General features: G+C 46.8%; 1 protein-coding gene across 2 annotated transcripts in view; it reads right to left on the reverse strand.

Moving 5' to 3' along the window:
• Positions 1–18,928, reverse strand: part of SYN3 (synapsin III) — a 452,132-nt gene that overhangs the window by 21,077 nt on the left and 412,127 nt on the right. The window contains exons 8-10 of one of the 2 annotated variants that reach the window (XM_082348950.1): positions 7,689–7,831; positions 3,019–3,093; positions 48–150 (exon numbers count right to left, since the gene is read on the reverse strand). In XM_082348950.1, coding sequence (XP_082205076.1) covers positions 48–150; positions 3,019–3,093; positions 7,689–7,831 — 321 coding nt within the window. Of the gene's footprint in view, positions 1–47; positions 151–3,018; positions 3,094–7,688; positions 7,832–10,751; positions 10,897–18,928 lie in introns of those variants that run through there. The other variant, XM_082348951.1, reaches the window with a different exon arrangement.

The raw sequence follows: 18,928 nt of genomic DNA on the forward strand, positions 1-18,928 counted from the left end.
TCAGGGGGCCTGGACAGCCCAGGAGGATCTCCTGCTCCACCTCTCACCTCAATGATGTAGTCTCTGCCATCCTTGCTGTGGACAGCCTTGACAGCGCAGACGTCCAGGCCACCAAACATCTCCGAGCAGCTGTCCACCCACAGCCTGTACCTGCAGGGAAGGATAGACAGGCAGTGGGCGTGAGGGACAGGGAGCGGGGACGGGAGGCAGAGGGAGACAGAGAGACACAGACGGACACATACAGAAAAACAGGCTACGGGACAGACAGTGACACACAGGCAACCATTCAGAGATGGAGAGAGACAGGAGACGTGGCAAGAGAGACAGAAAGGCAGGGAGACAGAGACACAGAGAGAGACAGAGGCAGTGGGAGAGACAGAATGGGTAAAAAGGGAGGCAGAGACATAGATGGACTGTGAGAGAGAGACAGCTGGAGAGCAACTAAAAGGGAGCAAGGAAGGCAGGAGAGAAGCAGGATTGGGGGAGAAGGAATGGGAGCTGGGAGAGATCTCAGAGACCTGACCCCACCCCGCCTAGAACTTGACTGGCTCCCTAGTGGTGGGAAGCTTGCCTTGCCCCCATCTGGAGCCATCCTGGACACCCAGCTCCCCCTGAAGTCCTTTTCCCTTGGGAAAGCTGCTCGAAGGTCCCCAGAAATCCCTCCCAGGCCGCTCTCCCAGGCACAGCCTGTGGGGACAATGGGCATATTCTCCTCCTGCCTGGGGAGTGCAGGCAGAGGAGCCTGGCAAGCTGCTTTTGCCTGGCCTGGGGGCTTGGCCCTCTGGACCCGCTGCTTTTTTTCCCTTGCCAGCCACTTGATGGCTGCAAGGCCCGTTTGCTTTGCAGGGGAAGATCTCAGTGCTGGACTTTGACCCTGCAACAAGAGGATGGTTGTATCTGGAGAAGTCTTCCTGGCCTTGCACTTGGCTTCCCTCATGGTGGCTGGATTTGGAGTCACAGGGGACTTTGTGTCAAACGTTCTTGCTTCTCTCACCACTCTCCAGGGTCACATGGGGGCACGCCTGCTCTGAGATCTATTTGTGTCTCTGAGCCATAAGGCCTGGAATGAGCTGACGTGCTCTCAGAACCAGATCTCTCATCTCATCCGCTAATGCCCCTTGAGGCACTGAGGGTACTGCCCATGAATTTGCAGAATGGAAAGTGAATTCCAGGCCTGAGCAGACCCACTCCCATGGTAGGCTCCTGCAGAGATGGCCCATGTGGCCTGGGACTGAGCAGAGCCAGGGAGATAGTGCCCTGCTGGAGACATCTGTGAGTAGCTTGTGAGGCACTGGGGAAGGCTGGGCTCTCATTCTGGAAAGGCCATGAAGAAAAGGGCCAAGACTGTCCTATGAATGCCCACTGGGGGAAGGATGTGACTCCCCAAGACCAGGTGATTCAGTTGTGCCAGGTAATGAGCACAACTCCCCTGAGACTAGTTAGCATAGGTGGGTACCCACCTGGAAGGTAGCAGCTGCCACCTGGGATTGACTGGAAGGGAAGGAAGCCAACATTTACAGTGCCCCTCCCTGCCACGGCAGCACTGGGTTAGGTACTGAACATCCCTCTCTCATTCAGCCCTCTGGCTTGGGTATGTTAACTCCGATTTACAACTGAAGAAGTTCAGGAAGGGTAGTTAACTTACCCTACGTAATACAGCTTGGAAGGGGCAGGACCACTGACTTTCGTTCATGCTGCTTCCTCAGCTTAGAGCCCTGAACCAGCAGTCCCATGAGGACAGTGACAGTGCTACATCCCTGCCCTAAGTCTCACTCAGTCATCGCTGCGGCAGCAGGTGGACCCACTCCAATCGCTAGGGGCAGAGATGTGACCTAGGCCTATATAATCACAGCATTGCTGCTTTCTGGACCATAGTGATTGGTTCAGGGATGGTCATATGATCTAAGTCAGGCCAATCTGTGAATAAGGCTCTATTCCAGGCTTTGACTGCAATGCTTGGGAAAGACTTCTTCTTTCTGCTGGACTTGACACTGTCAAGATATAAGCCTGGAGTCATTATGGGCCACCATATGAATGAGCTGACCAGAATGAAACCAACATAGAAGCCAACATATTCTATCCAACTTAAGGGGGTAGAATAAGTTCTAAAGTCCTACCTGGAGCTGTACCTCTGGAGTTTTCATTGCCACAAGCCAGTAAATCCCCCCTTTGGCTCAAACCAATCTAATTTGTGTTCTGACACTTGCAACTGATACAGAGTTCTTAAAGGGAAGGAGTGGGTCTTTTCATCTTGGCCTCTTTAGTGCTCAACATACATGGCATGCAGTAGGCACCAATACCTGTTCACTGAACAGAGCTTTCTGACCCCAAAGCCCATGCTTTGTCCACTGTCATTGAATGCTTGCAAGCAGAAGTCACTGGGCAATCAGAAAAGGATGCGTGTGTGCTGCTGGCCCCAAGAGCAGGTGACAGGTCCTTCTTCAGGTGAGGATGGCTTACAGGTGTTGTTTAAATAAAGGAGAAAGACCTGAGCGACTTTCAGCCAGAGTGCATCCCTGCCACATTCATGATTCATGGGAAAGCAACCTCTCCCTCTCATATTGAGATAGGAATCAGTCTGAGAGAGGAGTGGACAGTCCAGTAACCCTGGTGCCCTAATAGAGATGCTTCCATGCAGCTGTCAGAGCAGGGAGAGACTGGTGAGGGCTTCCTGCTCTCTTCCTACAGCAGCTGGGTAGGGCCGGAAAGACCCCTGGACTTGGAGTCAAGATATTAGGGTTCTACTTTCAGCTCTGTCACTGATTAGCTCTGTGGCCCTGGACAAGTCACTTTCCCCCTCTGAACTTTCTGCCCTATCTGTAAAATGGGGTTACTTATAAAACCTGCCCTGCAGGCTATTATGGGCAGTAAAGGGGATCATGCCTAGGAAAGTACTCTGCGGGTGGAGAGACACTGGCCAAAGTGTGAGATGGCATTCATTACAGGATCCTTATTGTATCCCTATCTGTCTCCCACTACGGCTGGTGCCTCTCCCTAAACACCTCCTTTGCCTCTTACCTCTCTGTCATGGCCACCTGCTCCAGCATAGCAGAGCCTGTGTTGGCCTTCCAGTTTCCAGAGATGGAGGTTCTCCTGTATCAGAACAAATAACACAGTGAGGGCATTAGGGACGCTTGTCATTGATCTGCTTTCCTTTTTTGCTTTGACTGTTTGGCGGCTCTGATTCAAATATCTGGCTTACATTCTGACATGTATTCTTAGGTATGCATCCGGTCTTCAGATTTATTTTTCTGTTTTTATTTCCCTTTATGTTGACTGTCTTATTTGTTGGGTCTTATGTATCTTTTCCCAAGCTACCTTTGAAATATAAAAGTTAAATTTAACAAATGCCTACACTATCAGATTAAATCCTGCAAACTCTGGCCTCCTGTTTTTCAGAAGAAGAACTAGGGCAGTATAGCCCCCGGTGACTCTGGAATCTTTTTTGAGAGCCCCAAAATGTAGGAAAAATGATCCATGGAGAGAAGTGATTACTTTTGCATGGTGAAGAGCAGGAAGGCCTTCTGGCTCTGCCTGCCTCACCCTCTTAGTTCCCTTGCCCTTTCTCCAAAGCCCATGGATTTTTCCTGTGTGTAGGCCTCCACACACCTTTTTCCCTTTGCCTGATCCAGTCTTCATCTCCATCTTTGCCTCCCTAAGTCCTACTCATCCTTCAAGTTTCATCTGAAAATGTGACTTCCTGAGAGTACATCTTCCCCAGTAAGAACCCCCTACACTACAACCTATACCAATGTTTTAGTAATGCTCATCTCACTTGCAATGACTACTTTAGTGTGCTGTCTTTCCTGAGGGCAGGGAACATGTTTGACTCATCCCTCTGTACCTCTAGTGTCCAGTGGTCCCTGGCATGTAGTAGGTGCCCAGTAACTACCTACTAGGTAAGGGACTGTGTATGTTGAAGAGCAATCCAGATAAACTATCTCTAATGGCATATCTGGATTCAGCAAAGACTGAATGGCTTTAAGCAAAGTGGCAGAGGTAAAGCAATTTGTTTCATGACCAAGGGAAGGCATGTGATTGAGGTTTAAGGGTGAACCAGGAGAGGAATTGCTATAAAATGTCTTTCTAAAAGAGAAAATAAAATGTATCTGAGCACAGCAGATGCTGAGAATAGATGGTGGCCAATAGGAGACATAATGACTAAGCATAGCAGTGACATTGATAAGCTTCATGTCAATTAAGGTTAGTTCAGCTCAATACAATTCAATTCAATTTGGCAAACAATCACCAGGCCTCCCTATGTCCTGGGTACAGGACTAATCTGAGTGTGCAGAGATGACCCCTTCCTCGAGTTGCTCACTACCTTAAAGGGTAGACCAGCCTAAAACCAGAACATAGGCATGGTAGGGTTAGCAGTACACACGAGGCATGAAGCACTCCGGGGAAGCAAAGGAGAAACCAGTCACTTAATATGAACCCCAGAAGGTAGCGATTGAGATGTGCCTGGGAGGATGAGTAGGATTCAATAGAGTGGGATCTGCACAGTAACAAGGGAAGGTAAGAACTGACTTGAGTCAGATGGATGCGAGTTTGAATCTTGGTTCTAGCATTTTCTAGCTGTATAACCATGGACAACATCTCTGAGTCTATTTTCTCATTGGTAAATGGGAATAATTTTAGTACCATGCTTATAGGGCATTGTGTGGATTAAAGGAAAGATTCCCATAAATCTCTTAGTACAATGGGTGCTACTATTACTTTTCAGTGAGCGTAGACAAGAAAAAAAAAGCATTCTAATGCCAGAAGCAGCAGGAACACAAGCCAGATTGGTCTCCTTCCAAGAAGATAATGATAGTGAGAGCTGATATTTAGTGAGTGCTTTCTATGTCTGGACATGGGTTTAGACATGGGTCTAAAAGCTTTATAAGCAGTGGCTTATTTCAGTCTCACACAACCTAATGAGATGGACTTATTATTATTATCATTCCCACTGAGTGGCAGAAGCCACCAAACCATATCTGAGAAACTCCATGCTCTTAACCATGACTCTTCATGGCAGAGCCCATCACAGGTTTGGGGAAAAGAGGTGATTGGCCCAAATGTGATGCAGCTGCTAGAATGTAGGATGGGATGTAGACTGTGACAACAGAATCTATGTTTATGACACACAATATGAAGCTGACCCCCTTGATCAAGGGGCGGGGGTGAGTGGAAAGGTGTTGCCTAAGTAACTTTGGAAATTAGTGGAGACTGTATGACTAAGTACAAAAGAAACTGTATGTAAGTCCTGTACCATAGTTGGTAAAGTTGTTTCTCATGGGACTACGGCTTGACAGTTCTGCAACTGTACACATATTCTGTGGATGAACAAAGAAGTACATGGGTGAGGGATGGTGGGAGTCAGGTTTTTTTCCCTGTTGGAGTGGGAAGTTACAGATAAGCAATCTGGGAAGGCTAAAATGAATCATGTGGTACTGGATGAAAGTCTGACACATCAGTATGAACTCTGTTTAGCTTTAGCTATAGATGGATATGTGTGTGTGTGTGTGTGTGTGTGTGTGTGTGTATATATATATATATATATATATATATATATATAATTACAGACGTGTGTATACACAGGTTAAGATACACATATTTATTTCCCAGCTCTGTCTGCTGAGAGGACTTAGAAACAATGACACCCAGTGGCAACAAGCACAAAGGCCCAAGTGCAGGGCAGAAAGTGGGCCAGAAAGGACGCTGAACGGTCATGGGCAGAGAGGGCGTTCTACACCGAGGTGTGACATCAACACTCTCCCTCGGATGTGGGCCAACCCAGGGTCCAGGAAACACCATAACTAATGACAAATTGGAGCTGTCGGGGCAGAAAGGCTCAGCATAAAGAATGCAGCAATGAGGTAATCCTCAAGAAGAGAAATTGGGACAAGGTGTTGTCAATGTCCAGTGGAAACGCTAACAATGAGGAGAGGAGGGAAATGATATCATGAGGGATGGTGGAGGCCTCAGGAATGCACTGGCCCATGCCCTGGAATATTCTCCAACTCAGAGAGGTTGGGGTGGCAGGGGGAGGTGATCTTATCACCCTGAGGGCCTCTGAGAGCAGTGACAGGTCTGGCCTGGCTCATGGGTGGAAGAGAGCGATTGGCAAGACTGGCCAGAAGTATTTCTTGGCTCCATCCCTTTCCTGGGCATATTTCCTTATAGGTCAACTGACTGCATTTTCTCCAGTTTCCCAGGCAATGGCAGAGTGGAGTGGTTGCAACAGAGACTGTGTGACTTGCAAAGCCTAAAATTACCATCTGGCCATTTACAGAAAAAGTTTGTAGACTCCCGGTCTAGGCAATCCAGGTAGTGCAAAAGCAACCCTAGATAATACAGAAGTGGATATGTATGGCTGTGATCAATAAAACCTTATTTACTGAGACAGGTGGAAGCTGGATTTGGCCTGTGGGCTGTGGTTTGCTGACCCTGATCTAGAGCACAGCTCCACCACACAGAAGCAAAGGACTTTCTAACCGTCCAGAGTCAGCTGTTGCAGTCCTCAAAGATGGCACCATGCAATCAGTGTGCCGTATGTGCTTGGAAACCAGGCACCTGTTGCCTCTCTGGGGTCTCATCATTCCAAGTGGAAACAACAATATTCCAAAGTGAGACAGAGAGCACCTGGGGCAGATAAGACCTCTCTAAACACCAAGCCCTCCACCTGGTCAAGAACTCCCACTCATCCTTGTAACCGCAGCTCCAGCGTGAGTCATCCTTTGCCTGAACCACCCCTGGGATGAATGTGTGTTGGATTTTCTGGCATTCATCCCTTTTCTTTTAGTCACACAGTCTCTATTTCCACTGGATAATGACCCTGCCCATATTGCATGCTATCTTGGTGGGACTCTTCATACTGCTCATCTACCTTCCTCTAACTAATAAGCATGTGACCACAGTTGGATTAATCAGCACTGTTTCCACGGAATCATGATCTTGAGTTAAGCCCTGAAAATGATTAGGGCAGATTCACTTTCTAACGGGGTGCCGCAAAGACTGTATATTACTTCTGGCTACCCAGATTCTTGGGGCTGCCCTGGACCCTAATATTTCTGAAATTGATAATTTCGGGTTTTGTTAGTTAGTTCTGATCATTCATCTAATAAATTCCCTTTAAAAAAAAACTCCACCAAATTAGTCAGGTATGGTTTTTACTAATTGCAGCTGAAGAAACCCGATGTAATCTCCTACCTGAACGTATTTATCTCAGAGAAACCCTTTTGCAGCCCATAGCCCCAGAGCCATCTTTCTACAAATACAGGTCAGATCATGACACTTTTCTGCTCAGAAGGCAAGAGAAGAAAATTCACAACCCTCAGCGAGGCATTCAAGGCCTTCCTTGATTTGTCCCTAAGTCTCTCTTCCACGTATGTCTCCTATGACATACATCGGGTATATACTTGGAAACAGGCCAACAGTCTTTCTTTCTCTGGGGGAAACAGGCTTCATTTGGGTAGACAGATTTCTACCCTGGGATAAGCCATGATGGAACATCAGCCTTCCGCTGTACTAACCAGAGAAGGAGGGCTGTAAAGGAGACAGAAAGGGAGAATAATGGTGTCCCTATGTGGTCTCTGCTCTGGGGCAGAGAAGACAGGGCGTGACATGTATCTTTAATCTCCATTCTTCTCACACTCTGCTCCTACCCTTCCTCCCAGCTCCCCAGCCCCTGCCCAGGGACTCACATGTAAGCTTTGTAGTTGGATCCAATTTTCTGGATGCGGATGTCGTACTTGGAGTCGATGAAGGCCTCGGTGGTGGCATAGGTTTTGGCCATAGCCACCATGCTGGTGATGTCCTGGTAGTCATGCTGGTTTTCTACTTTGATCTGTGTGGGAGGATGAGGGGTTGAGTACCACACACCCAGCGTTCACTGGGCACCTACCCAGTGCTGGGACCCAGGGCTGCACTGTATATAGTAACCTTGAGAAGGTCGCCTGCCTGGCAGGGGAGGCAGACCTAAGGAAACAAGTCACCCCACCACTTCCTGTGGAAGAGAAAGGCAGCATTCCACTTGGGGAGTCAAGGGAATCTTTATAGAAGGAGTGGGCTCTGAACAGGGTTTGGAAGAATGAAAGCGATTCTCACATGGACTATGGAGCAGGTGCATTCTCTGGAGAGGATGGAGGATGGATAAGGTAGAGGCAGGAGGAGCCAGTAGGGAGGGGGGATGGGCCAGTAGTTTGGACTGGCCAAGGGGGCAGGAGGGTGGGGGGGAGGCCTGAAGAGGGTCTTCAGGGAATAGACCATGGAGGGCCTCAACAGCTCTGGTAGGGGCTAGGATGCTAGCCTGAAGACTCTGGAAAGCCACTTGACGGAGAAGAGTTTAAACAAGAAAGTAGCCTAATTTGTGTTTTAGAAAAATCACTCAAGCAGCTGTGTAGAGGGTTGGATGGAGGGGTGTGATGTGGGATAGAGAGAGACCAGTTAGAAAGAAGAGAGTATGTATTTGTGTATGTGCATGTGGTGTGCATGGGCAGGGTGTGTGCATATGGGTTGTGTGTGTAAAGTTTGTGGAGGACGTGTGTGTGGGGTGTGTGGGGTATGTGGGTGGAATGTATATTTTGTGATGTATATGTGTGGTGTTTGCACGTGTGTTGTGCGGGGTGTGTGGTGTTTTTGTGTGTGCAGTCCGTGTGTGCATGTGTGTGTGTGTGGGAGTGTGCACGCACTGGACATGGCTAGCTCTGCTAGTCCAAAGGCCTTGGGGAGAAACTCGCTCACACTGTTTACTGCGCTGAGGCCAGGAACATGCGGTGGTGTCCTGGGGTCAAGGAGAGGTCTTAGGAGAGCTTCCAAGGCCAAGTGCAGGGGCTGAGGCCAAGGCTCTGTGATAGCGATCTCAAGAGATAACAGAGGCTGACTCCCAGCACCTGTGGACAGCTGGATGGGTGTTCCCTCCCCTGTCATCCTCACTCGGACAGCAGAGGGGTTCTGAAGCTGGGCCAGCAGTGGGCAGAGGCCAGATCCACTGGGGGGCTGGGTGGGAGCTGAGCAGCCTGTGTGGGAGGTGGTCCTGTCCTTACAGCCTCTTCTAGTCCTTTTCTGCCCACCCTTCAGGCTCAGCAGTGCCCTGACCACTCCCTCCCTCCATGATGATGCCCACCCACGTCTGCCCCAACTTCACAACTTACATGGCATCTTCACAGCTCTCCTTTGGGACCCGAAACAGGATTGTGAGGCAGGCAGGGTGGCCATTATTATGGCCACTTAACAGATGTGGAAACGGAGATTTTTCTCCTTGGCCAAGGCCATATAGCAGCTAAGCACAGAGCTGGGAATGAAACTCAGGACTCCAAAAGCACAGCTGTTCTTTGAACAATCTCAGGGTATCTACAAGTGCATGCCTGCGGTCCCACCCAACAGATCGTAAACAGCGATGGGGAGGGAGGCTTGGCAAACTTTCTCTCTTCTTGGCTCTTTGTGCAACCCAGCCTCAGTGGCAGGGTGCCTCCTCCCACCGGAGGCCGAAACTACCCTTTGTTCTAGGTCCTCTAAGGCTCTGACTGCCTGCAGTTCCCTCCTCCCTCAGTAATAGGACCCTTAAGTTTTACCTGGGCATCTGGTCTCTCAGCTAAAGATTATTTTGTTCCAGTCTCCTTACAGGTAGATGTGGTCAAGTCTCTAATTCTGGCCAGTGAAACTGTGAGTAGATGTGATGCGAGCAACCTCTGGGTGGTGCCTTTAAGACGAAGGGAACCCTCCCTTTCCTTCTCCCTTCTTCTACCTGACTGGGATGTTTACATGATGGTGGGAGCTGGAGCAGCCTTCTTGGACCACAAGATGGAAGCTGCATGTTGAAGATGGCTGACTAATGAGGTGGAAGAAACCTGGATTTCCAACACCGTGGAGTCCCCAGTCAGCCCTTGACTGTGTATGCTCAGACTCCTACATGAGAGCGAAGTAAACCTTAATCTTGTTTACGCTACGGTTATTTTGGTCTTTGTTAAAGCAGCCAAACTATATTTCTGCCATGTAGTTTTCATCTCTTGCTCTTTATTGATTCTTTATCCTTTGGATTAACATGATCATGGATCCACTAATCTCAAATTGTTCCTGCTTTTCAATACCTCAGTTACCACTGCTCTCTCTGTCTCTACATCCTTGTTTCCCACTCACTCCTAAACCAGCTCTCTCTGGATGTTATTCCCCACCACTCCACCGAAACTGATTTGTCAAAGGTCACCTTTGACCTCCTCATTGGCAAAAACAATAGAGCTCCCTTTGCTCCCTATCCTGCTTTGGCACTCTATGGTATCTGAAGCCACTGAACTTTTCAGAATTTGGTTTTCATGCCACTATTTTCTTCCCTTTTTTTCCTGGCAACTTCTTCAAAGTCTATATTGCTTCCTCTTCCTTCAACTGCCCCTTGGGTGGTCATAATGTTTCATTCTCAGCCAACATTTGGGATCCGGTAAACAGAGAGTTACCGAAATGAAAGAATGGGGGTGAGAGCTTGCAGGGACAGCTTGTCTAATTCATTTTTTGTCACTGGGTGGATCTGGAAAGGACCAGAGCTCCTTCTGGTTTCCTAGTCAGAACAGCATACACTGCAGGCTGTCTCAGAGATTTCTGGTTGTCCACAACATCCATTCTCTTCTTCTATAGCAGTGAAGCACCATGGTCTGGGGGCGCATGACCGTCCAGAATAAATATTACACTTCCGCGTCTCCCTGGCACCTGTGTGGAGTCATGTGATCATGTTTTGGTCAATGAGATGTGAGCAGAAGTGGGGCCTGAACTTCCGGGTCTGCCTTATAAGGGAAGTTTGTGTGGGGGGATGCTTTTCACTTCGTCCTTTCCTTGTCCTGCTGGTTGCAGTGGGCTCCACTGAAGACCTTGCGTCTGAAGGGCAACACCCCGGGCAGGGATGATCAACAGGATGCAAGGAGCCTGTTAGGTGAGAGAGAAGGTCCTAGCTTGTTTAAGCCACCTTAGGTCTTTGTTACAGCCGAACGTTATCCTTAAGTAAATATTTGTTGAATGCATCATGCATGCATTCATTTATTCACAGGATAGACAAAAGAGAGCAAAGAGAGAAAGTATAGATGTAGGGGTTTAATTATTAATTCATTAGTGGTCATCCCAACCTCCTTTTGTGAGCCCTTCCTCTCCTAGAGTAGTCGGGTTGTTTGGGGTGGGGAGCTCATCCTGCCCTCTTCAGGACTGAGCAGGTAACCCAGGTTTCTCATACATGGGCTAGTAATTTTGTTCTCAAATTGTGTGATGTCTGAGCCCCATAAACCCCGGCTCTCCCACTGGCTCCACACGTCTGTCTCCCCATTAGACTGCGAGCTTCCTAAGGACAGACAACATGTCTCGGCCCCAGTTGTAACACCAGTGCCTGGCGTGTTGCAGATCCTCCAGACGTGTTTGCTGGATTGATTTTAAGAAGCCTGGATAAAGATCTGCTTGTAACTTGGGAGGAGGCAAGAGGATGGAAGGAAAAATAAGGGTGCTTGGAAAAAGGCAAAGAAAATGTGTTTCAGGGAAACATGTTTTATAAGGTGAATTTTTCTGTAAATGCTCAGGCTGGATTCCACACTCAGAGGTTTACAGCTTCCTAGTGTAGCGCCAGTGGTGCAATCGGTTAGCGTGAGCCCAGTACTTGTAAGAGGTTTACAGCTTGCATTGTGAGCCTTGAGAACCTGGTGAAGTCAGGGACCCTGGAGAATGGAGCCGGTGGCCTGCTGGGTGGTGCTGGAGGGGACTCTGGGCTGGTGCTCAGGCCATAAAGGGAGGTGGGGTGAGAAGGTATTGAGGATGGCTAGCCATGGGGATGGTGGAACGGCTGCTGGCCTGGGGAGGGAGTTACTAGCTGGAAACCCCTCCAACTGTTCACAGAGACAAGCTGAAAACAGGAAGCTTGAAATGAGCTGTGATTCAAGATTACCCATTTCCTGCTCTGGGGACCCGTGCCAGGGTGCCACACGAGCTCCTTGACTCTGAAGTCTCACACCCTCACGCTACCTCCCTGTCCCCTCTACGCCCCCTGTCTCTTCTGTCCTCCTTCCTCAGCCTTCCTCGCCTTCCCTCCCTCTCCTCCTCCTGGGCCCCATCCTTCCTCTCTCCCACATCCACTGCCTTCTCCCATCCTTTTCCTCTTAATTTTAGTATCATCTTCCTCCTCTTTGTCCCGTACCCTCTGTGTTTTCCTTTGTCACCTCTTACTTCTCCTGTCTTTCTCCATCTCTCCTTTTCCCCTACTTCTCTACCTCCGTCCGCTTTCCCTGACCCCTTCTCAGTGCCTGTCTCCTTCTTCCTGCTTCCCTTCCATGCCGTCCTCACCCTGCCCCCCATCTCTCCTACCTCCTTTCCCTCACTGTTTCCCTGTTCAGTTTCTCACACTTTCCTCCTCTCCAGCTTTTTGAACTGCTTTACCTCCCCGGTGTGAGTGAGTGGGTGAGTGTGTGTGTGCACACCTGTGCTCCATCAGCAGGGTGAGTGAAGAGGGAGAGTGAAAACAGAGGGAGAGGAACTGGAGAGAGGAGTCAGGGGACAATTCCGAATCTCCTCAGTGGGATTCATCTCAGAGGTCTCCTACTCCAAATCCCAGCTGGGGAGGGCAAGTCATCTTCCACAGCCTTGGAAGACTGTGCACTATTTGCTTGAACACCTCTAACAACAGGGAGCTCACTACTGGGCAAGGCAGCTCATACCATCTTAGGGAACTTGTTCTACTGTATATTAGACCAAGAGTGAACGAATGGTTCCAATGGTTGATCATGCAGGGTACATCTCGGCCCTCTGCCTTGTGTCTGCTTTTCATCCATTGGATGAGAGCCACCCAGCTGTGCCTAAGTCACTCTTTTCTTTAACCCATCCCAATATGAGCTGGTTCCAGACTCTTTACTACCTTAAAATGCTCCCCTTTGATACTCTCTTAAACTATGTGGTGTCCAAAATTACACACATACTCCAGATGTGGTTCTACCAGCTGAGATTGGATAAGACTGTCACCTCACTCTATCTGGAACACATCTGGCCTAATCCTGCCTCAGGGCCTTTGCACTTGCTGTTCCTTGCTTGCATGGCTCACAGCCTCACTTCATTCAGGTCTCTCCTCCAGCCTCACCTTCTCAGAGCTGCCTTCTCTGACCACCATGTGTGAGGTTATTCCTCCCACCCAGCACTCCTCATTCACATTACCCTGCTTAATTTTTCTCCATAGCATTTCCACCACCGCTTCCTTATCTATTTATTTGTTTGTTGTCTTTCTTCCCTACCATTCCACTGGAATATAAGCTCTGCAAGAGCACTGTTGTATTTCAAGCACCTATAACAGCAGGGAAAAATAGGCGCTCAGTAAATTTGTTTTATGATTGAATAAATACATGTAAGTATTTACAAATATGTATTGAGTGCCCATTATATTCAGAGACTAACTGATCATTTTTCCAGATACTATGCTGGGGGCTGGGGATGCAATAGAGAACAAGATTTATGATTCTTATCCAAATGGAGCTTTGTGCCTATTAATTATCTTGCTCCTATTAACGTAGCTAAATAAAATATTAGCATTTCTAAGATCCATGTGGAGCTTATTCTAAGCTAATGTCTCTAGATCATTTTTAAACACAAGATCCTGAGAATCCACATCTCTCCAAGCTTGGACTTGAGTGGTTTAAATCCCCAAGTAGGAATTTATGTCTACCTTTTCCAGTCTTGGTTGGAATCCAATATTGATTCTGTCGTCTGACCTGTTAACTCTCCCTCTCAGCTCTATGTCATTCAAGATTTTGGTGCACTCTTCCTATACATGTAATCCAGCTCTTTGATCTTACCTAAGTTACTTCTCTGAGCTTTAGTTTCCTTACCTATTAAAGGTGATTATAACAATTACCTTACAGGATTATTATGATTTTTAAATGGAATTATAATGAATGTCAAAGGACCTACCTAGCATAGCGCCTGGCACCTAGTAGGTGCTCAACCAAAGTTGTTTATCTTTAATTAGATAGTTGTTGAGATTCTTTGCTGACCTTGAACCATCAATCAATGCTTTCTTTTTTACAGTTATTTATGCAATTATTCATCCAGTGCCAAAGCTATCTCCTGTATAGTCATCCAAATTGATGAGGAAAAGTTCTTCTTTTTAGATGAGTGCCAGCTAATAAATGCAGAAGAAGTAAGAGAATGAGAATTTCAGCCTTCTGCAACAATTATGTTACTGCAACAACAGATCTAGGCAACAATGCTCAATGCCAAAGACCATTGGGAAAGACTGATGGAGAACTCCCTAATGCGTATATCAGGCAGACAACACCTGAACTCACAGATCAGTCTTAAATCCTAAAAGAGAGATAGTCAGACATGATTACATCTACAGATATGCAAGAGAAACACTCACTACCACCTATGAAATATTCTTGCCAAAATCTAGAACTTGAATCAGACCAAGTCTCTATATTCATCCACCAGGTTATAAGAAATGCAGATATTGGAAGAACGCCACAGAGCTGTAATCAGCTGAATTCAGAAGGTAGGAAATTCTGCAGGAAAATGACCTTTTTTTTCCCTTCCAACAAATAAATGACAAGAAAAACAAAACAGAAGGAAGGGAACTGTTACAGATCAAAAGAGACTTCCGTAAAAAAAAAAAAAAAGAGACTTCCGTCATACCAACCGTGTGAAATACGAAGGCTTTATTTGGATACAATGAAAGAAAATCAATTAACATAGGACTATTGAATACTGACTATTTATTAGATATTAAAGAATTATCACCAAACTTTTAGGTGTAATAATAGTATTTGGCTATGTTAAAAAAGAAGTCCTTATGTATTAGAAATTCATACTGAAATATTTTTTTAAAAATATTTGTTTATTTATTTATTTGGCTGCATCAGGTCTTAGTTGTGGCATGTGGGCTCCTCGTGGTGTGTGGGCCTCTCTCTAGTTGTGGTGCACGGGCTCTAGAGTGCAGGCTCAGTAGTTGTGGCGCACGGGCTTAGTTGCCCCACAGTATGTGGGATCTTAGTTCCCTGACCAGGGATCGAACCCGCGTCCCCTGCATTGGAAGGCGGATTCTTAACCACTGGACCACCAGGGAAGTCCCCATACTGAAATATTTACAGAGGAAATGATGTGGTATCTGGGATTTGCTTTAGTATAAGCTGGTGATCCACAGAGACAGAAAGTAGATGCGTAGTTGCCAGGAGCTGAGGTAAAAGGGGAATGGGGAGTGACTGCTAAAGGATATGGGGTGAGGAAAATGCTTTGGAATTATACAGTGGTGATGGTTCCTCCTTGAGGAAGCCACTGAATTGTACTTTAGAAGACAAATTAGTCACATGAGCCAATTCCTTAAAATAAATCTATCTATCTATGTATACACTTCTTATTGCTTCTGTTTCTTTGGACAACCCTGATGAATGCATTGTCTCAACTAGAGCTGCAGCAAGAAGACAAAGATGTCACCTCCCAAAGTGATCTGTGACAGAGACCACTATGGCCAAGAACTGGTAGATTCACCCATGTTGATATTACAAGGTTGGGTTGCTGGAGATTAGAGATTCTGAGACGGTGATTTCTTAGGAAAAGTTTATGCCAGCCTACCACTCCTCCCTTGTGCTACGTCTGGTAGGAGCTTCAGTGGGACACCCAGCAAGACTGATATGTGTCTGGTGCTGAAGCCTTCCCAGGCCATCTGCAGGTAAGCATCCTGCCTTTGGTTTGTCCAGGCTAAGGATGTACGTGCTTCCTGTGGCCACAGGTGGGTTGTGTGGAGAGAGCAGCGGCTAGAAGGAGAGCGGCATCTCCACTGCCATCATCTTGGTCCAGGCCACATCATCCCTCTTTGGACTGCTGCAATCATCTCTTTTAAAATTCCTCTTGCCTAAGCCAAACCTCAGACTGATTTCCTCAGACTCTCTGGGCGTGGGCCAAGTCATCAGTATTTTTGGAAGCTTCCCAGGCAAATGCGTGCAGCCCAGGTTGAAAAGCTTATATGATCTGGTTCCTGGTCATCTCTCTTTTGCACTCAGCCAAACTTGTCCCTGACTTACTGCTTTTGTACTTGCTATTCCCGCTGGGGGAATAATTTTCCTGAATACCTTCCCATGGCTGGTTTCTTCAGGTCTCAGGCCAGATGACCCCTCAGAGGCTTTTCCAACTACCTGATATCAAGTAGCTACTCCTTCCTGGGAAGTCTGTACTGAATTATCACTATTTTTTCTCACCATCTTTGACTATCTGAAATTACTTATTTGCTAATGTGCTATTGTCTCTCTCCTCCATTAAAATGTAAGCCAAATAAAACCAGAGCCTCCTGTGTCTTGCTAGGAGACAATATAACAAGAGTGTTGAAGAATGCAAGCTCAAATCCCAGCTCCATCACTTATTAGCTGCTTGACCTTGGGGAATTTACTTAGCTTCTCTGTGTCTCACTTTCCTTATCAGCAAAATGTGGGTAACTTGTTAATATAAAGAAACTACTCCTGATCAAATGTGGATGACTTGGATTGTTGTTGAGCATTAAATGAGATACATGTAAATAGTTTAGAAGAACCCTTTGTTCATTACAGGTATTCAATAAATGTTAACTATTATTATCGTTCCTTTTTATACCCTTGACACCCAGCATAGTGTTTCGCACACAGCAGATGCTCAATAAATATTTGCTGAAAGAATAAATGAAGGGGCCAGTCATGGGAATAGCTGGGTAAAGAGAATCTAGGCAAAGGGAAAAGGAGGTGCAGTAGCCCTTGGGCTGAGGCTGCTGGTGGAAAAGAGACTCACTCACAAGCATTAGCAGAAAACTGAGCCTTGACATCTTTTTGCGGCAGCTGAGGGCTAACAGGGATTCATGCTTGAGGAAGGGCAATCCCACTTCCTCTTAAAGGTGAACACTGGGAATGGGGTCAAGATCCTTCCTAGAAGAAGGTTTGGAATTAAACTTGATAGACTTGAGCCGTTGAAGTCCATCGCCCTATTTCAATGGCCTAGAAAACATTCCGGGCAAGTGTGACCGGCGGCTCACCCCAGCCACGTCCATCTCCCTCAAGTTCCCACAGAAGGCCCACTCTGGAGCACGCTCCATCTGGTGTGATGGCTGGGACAAGCTTGTTTTTTTCAAAGATAACTATTTGAGGCAATTTACTGAACCAGGTTATCTACGAATAAGCTAAAAGCTACGAGGGGGTCTACCAAAAATAATAACTGTAGCTTCAGAACACTTGCTCTGTGGTCTCTTTCTGGCAATAATTAGCTGGTTGAGCCAGCTGGATATTCAGGCCGCTCCTAGTTCGAGATAATGAAACCATAACTCTGGCACACAAATGGATGCTTGTTTTTCTGTTTTTATAACAGGAAGGCGTGCTTCCAGCTCATTACAAAGTGGTCTATGCTCATTAAGAAGCTAATTAGATGGAGTGAAGGGGAAGAGTTAAATCTCTGTTTTCCCTCCCAGTAAATGTTTTCCAGTCTTGCCGCACCTAGACTCTCAAGGCAGGACTAAGTGTAGGTTCTGTGCTTACATCATTAACATCAGGCCATGCTTACAGAGTTTAGCTCAGAATCTTTCCTGAGCTCTGCATCAAAAGCTTAAAAGAGAGGGCTTCCCTGGTGGCGCAGTGGTTGAGAGTCTGCCTGCCAATGCAGGGGACACGGGTTCGAGCCCTGGTCTGGGAAGATCCCACATGCCCCAGAGCGGTTGGGCCCGTGAGCCACAACTACTGAGCCTGCGCATCTGGAGCCTGTGCTCCGCAACAAGAGAGGCCGCGATAGTGAGAGGCCCGCGCACCGCGATGAAGAGTGGCCCCCGCTCACCGCAACTATAGAAAGCCCTCGCACAGAAACGAAGACCCAACACAGCCAAAAATAAATAAGTTAAAAAAAAAAAAAAAAAAAGAGGATTGCCATTTCATTAAAAAAAAAAAAAAAAAAAAGCTTAAAAGAGGTAAATGTGAGTTTCAAAGAAGCCAATGCAGAAATTCTGAAACTTTCTGGATTTACGATGCCCATCTCAGGAATGATTTCACGGCATTCCAAGGCCAAAAGAAGTACTAAGCAGCTTCATTTGTTAAGTAGTTAGAGCTAAACAGCTTAATAAATATTTATGTTCTAACAACTTAGTAACTGAAATAAACAATGCACATAATATTTTTATTTCATTCTTAAATAACTACAATTACTTACAAATGGGATGTGTGTGCTTGCTGGGCACTGCACAAATTCCCGAACCTTAGAATCAGAGAGGGTGCTTCACCCGCATTTCCTGTTCCACACTGATTTTCACAGAGCACTTGCCTTTTAGCACAACTACCGCCCAAAACCCAGTTTTGCAAAGATGTGATGTCATCGAAAGGAACATGTTGTGATCTAATGTTGAAACTGTGAACCACCTCGACTAGTAATTTGCATGGTGTCTGACCGTTGCCCAGAACTGCTGTGTTTCCCTTGAAAATTAAAATATACTCTGCTGCCCTAGGGCGTTGGGTGCAGGGTTTGGGAACTGTAGGCCTAATGTTACTACTTTTGGCGCCCTCCCCCCAGCAGTGAATGACACAAGCCTCTGATGCAACACCCCTGGCGAACAGCCTGTCTGCTCTTTATGTGAAACGTAGGTCTGAGAAACCCATGGAGGCGGGATATCCAATAAACCCGTCAGTGCTTTAAACCAGTCCCTATTTTAGGAAAATTACAAGGATATTGCGCTTTTTAAAATGATGTAAATTCTGTTCTAGATTGATTCATCAGGACCAGGCTCTTAGCTCAAATGTGGGTTAGTTAACGAGTGTAAGGAGACTATTTGGACTAGTCCTTGAACGTATCTGAAATAAAATAAAATGTTGTCTAAGTGCTGTATTAAACAGATAATCAAGGCACAGGCCCTGCCATTGAGGAGTTAATGGTCCATGGGAGAGACAGGTACACGGACAGGCAATTCAACAGAGCGTGATGGATGCTGCGACAGAGGCCAGGT

This window comes from Balaenoptera borealis, assembly GCF_965194805.1.
Source record: "Balaenoptera borealis genome assembly, chromosome: 13".
Classification (NCBI taxonomy): Eukaryota; Metazoa; Chordata; class Mammalia; order Artiodactyla; family Balaenopteridae; genus Balaenoptera; species Balaenoptera borealis.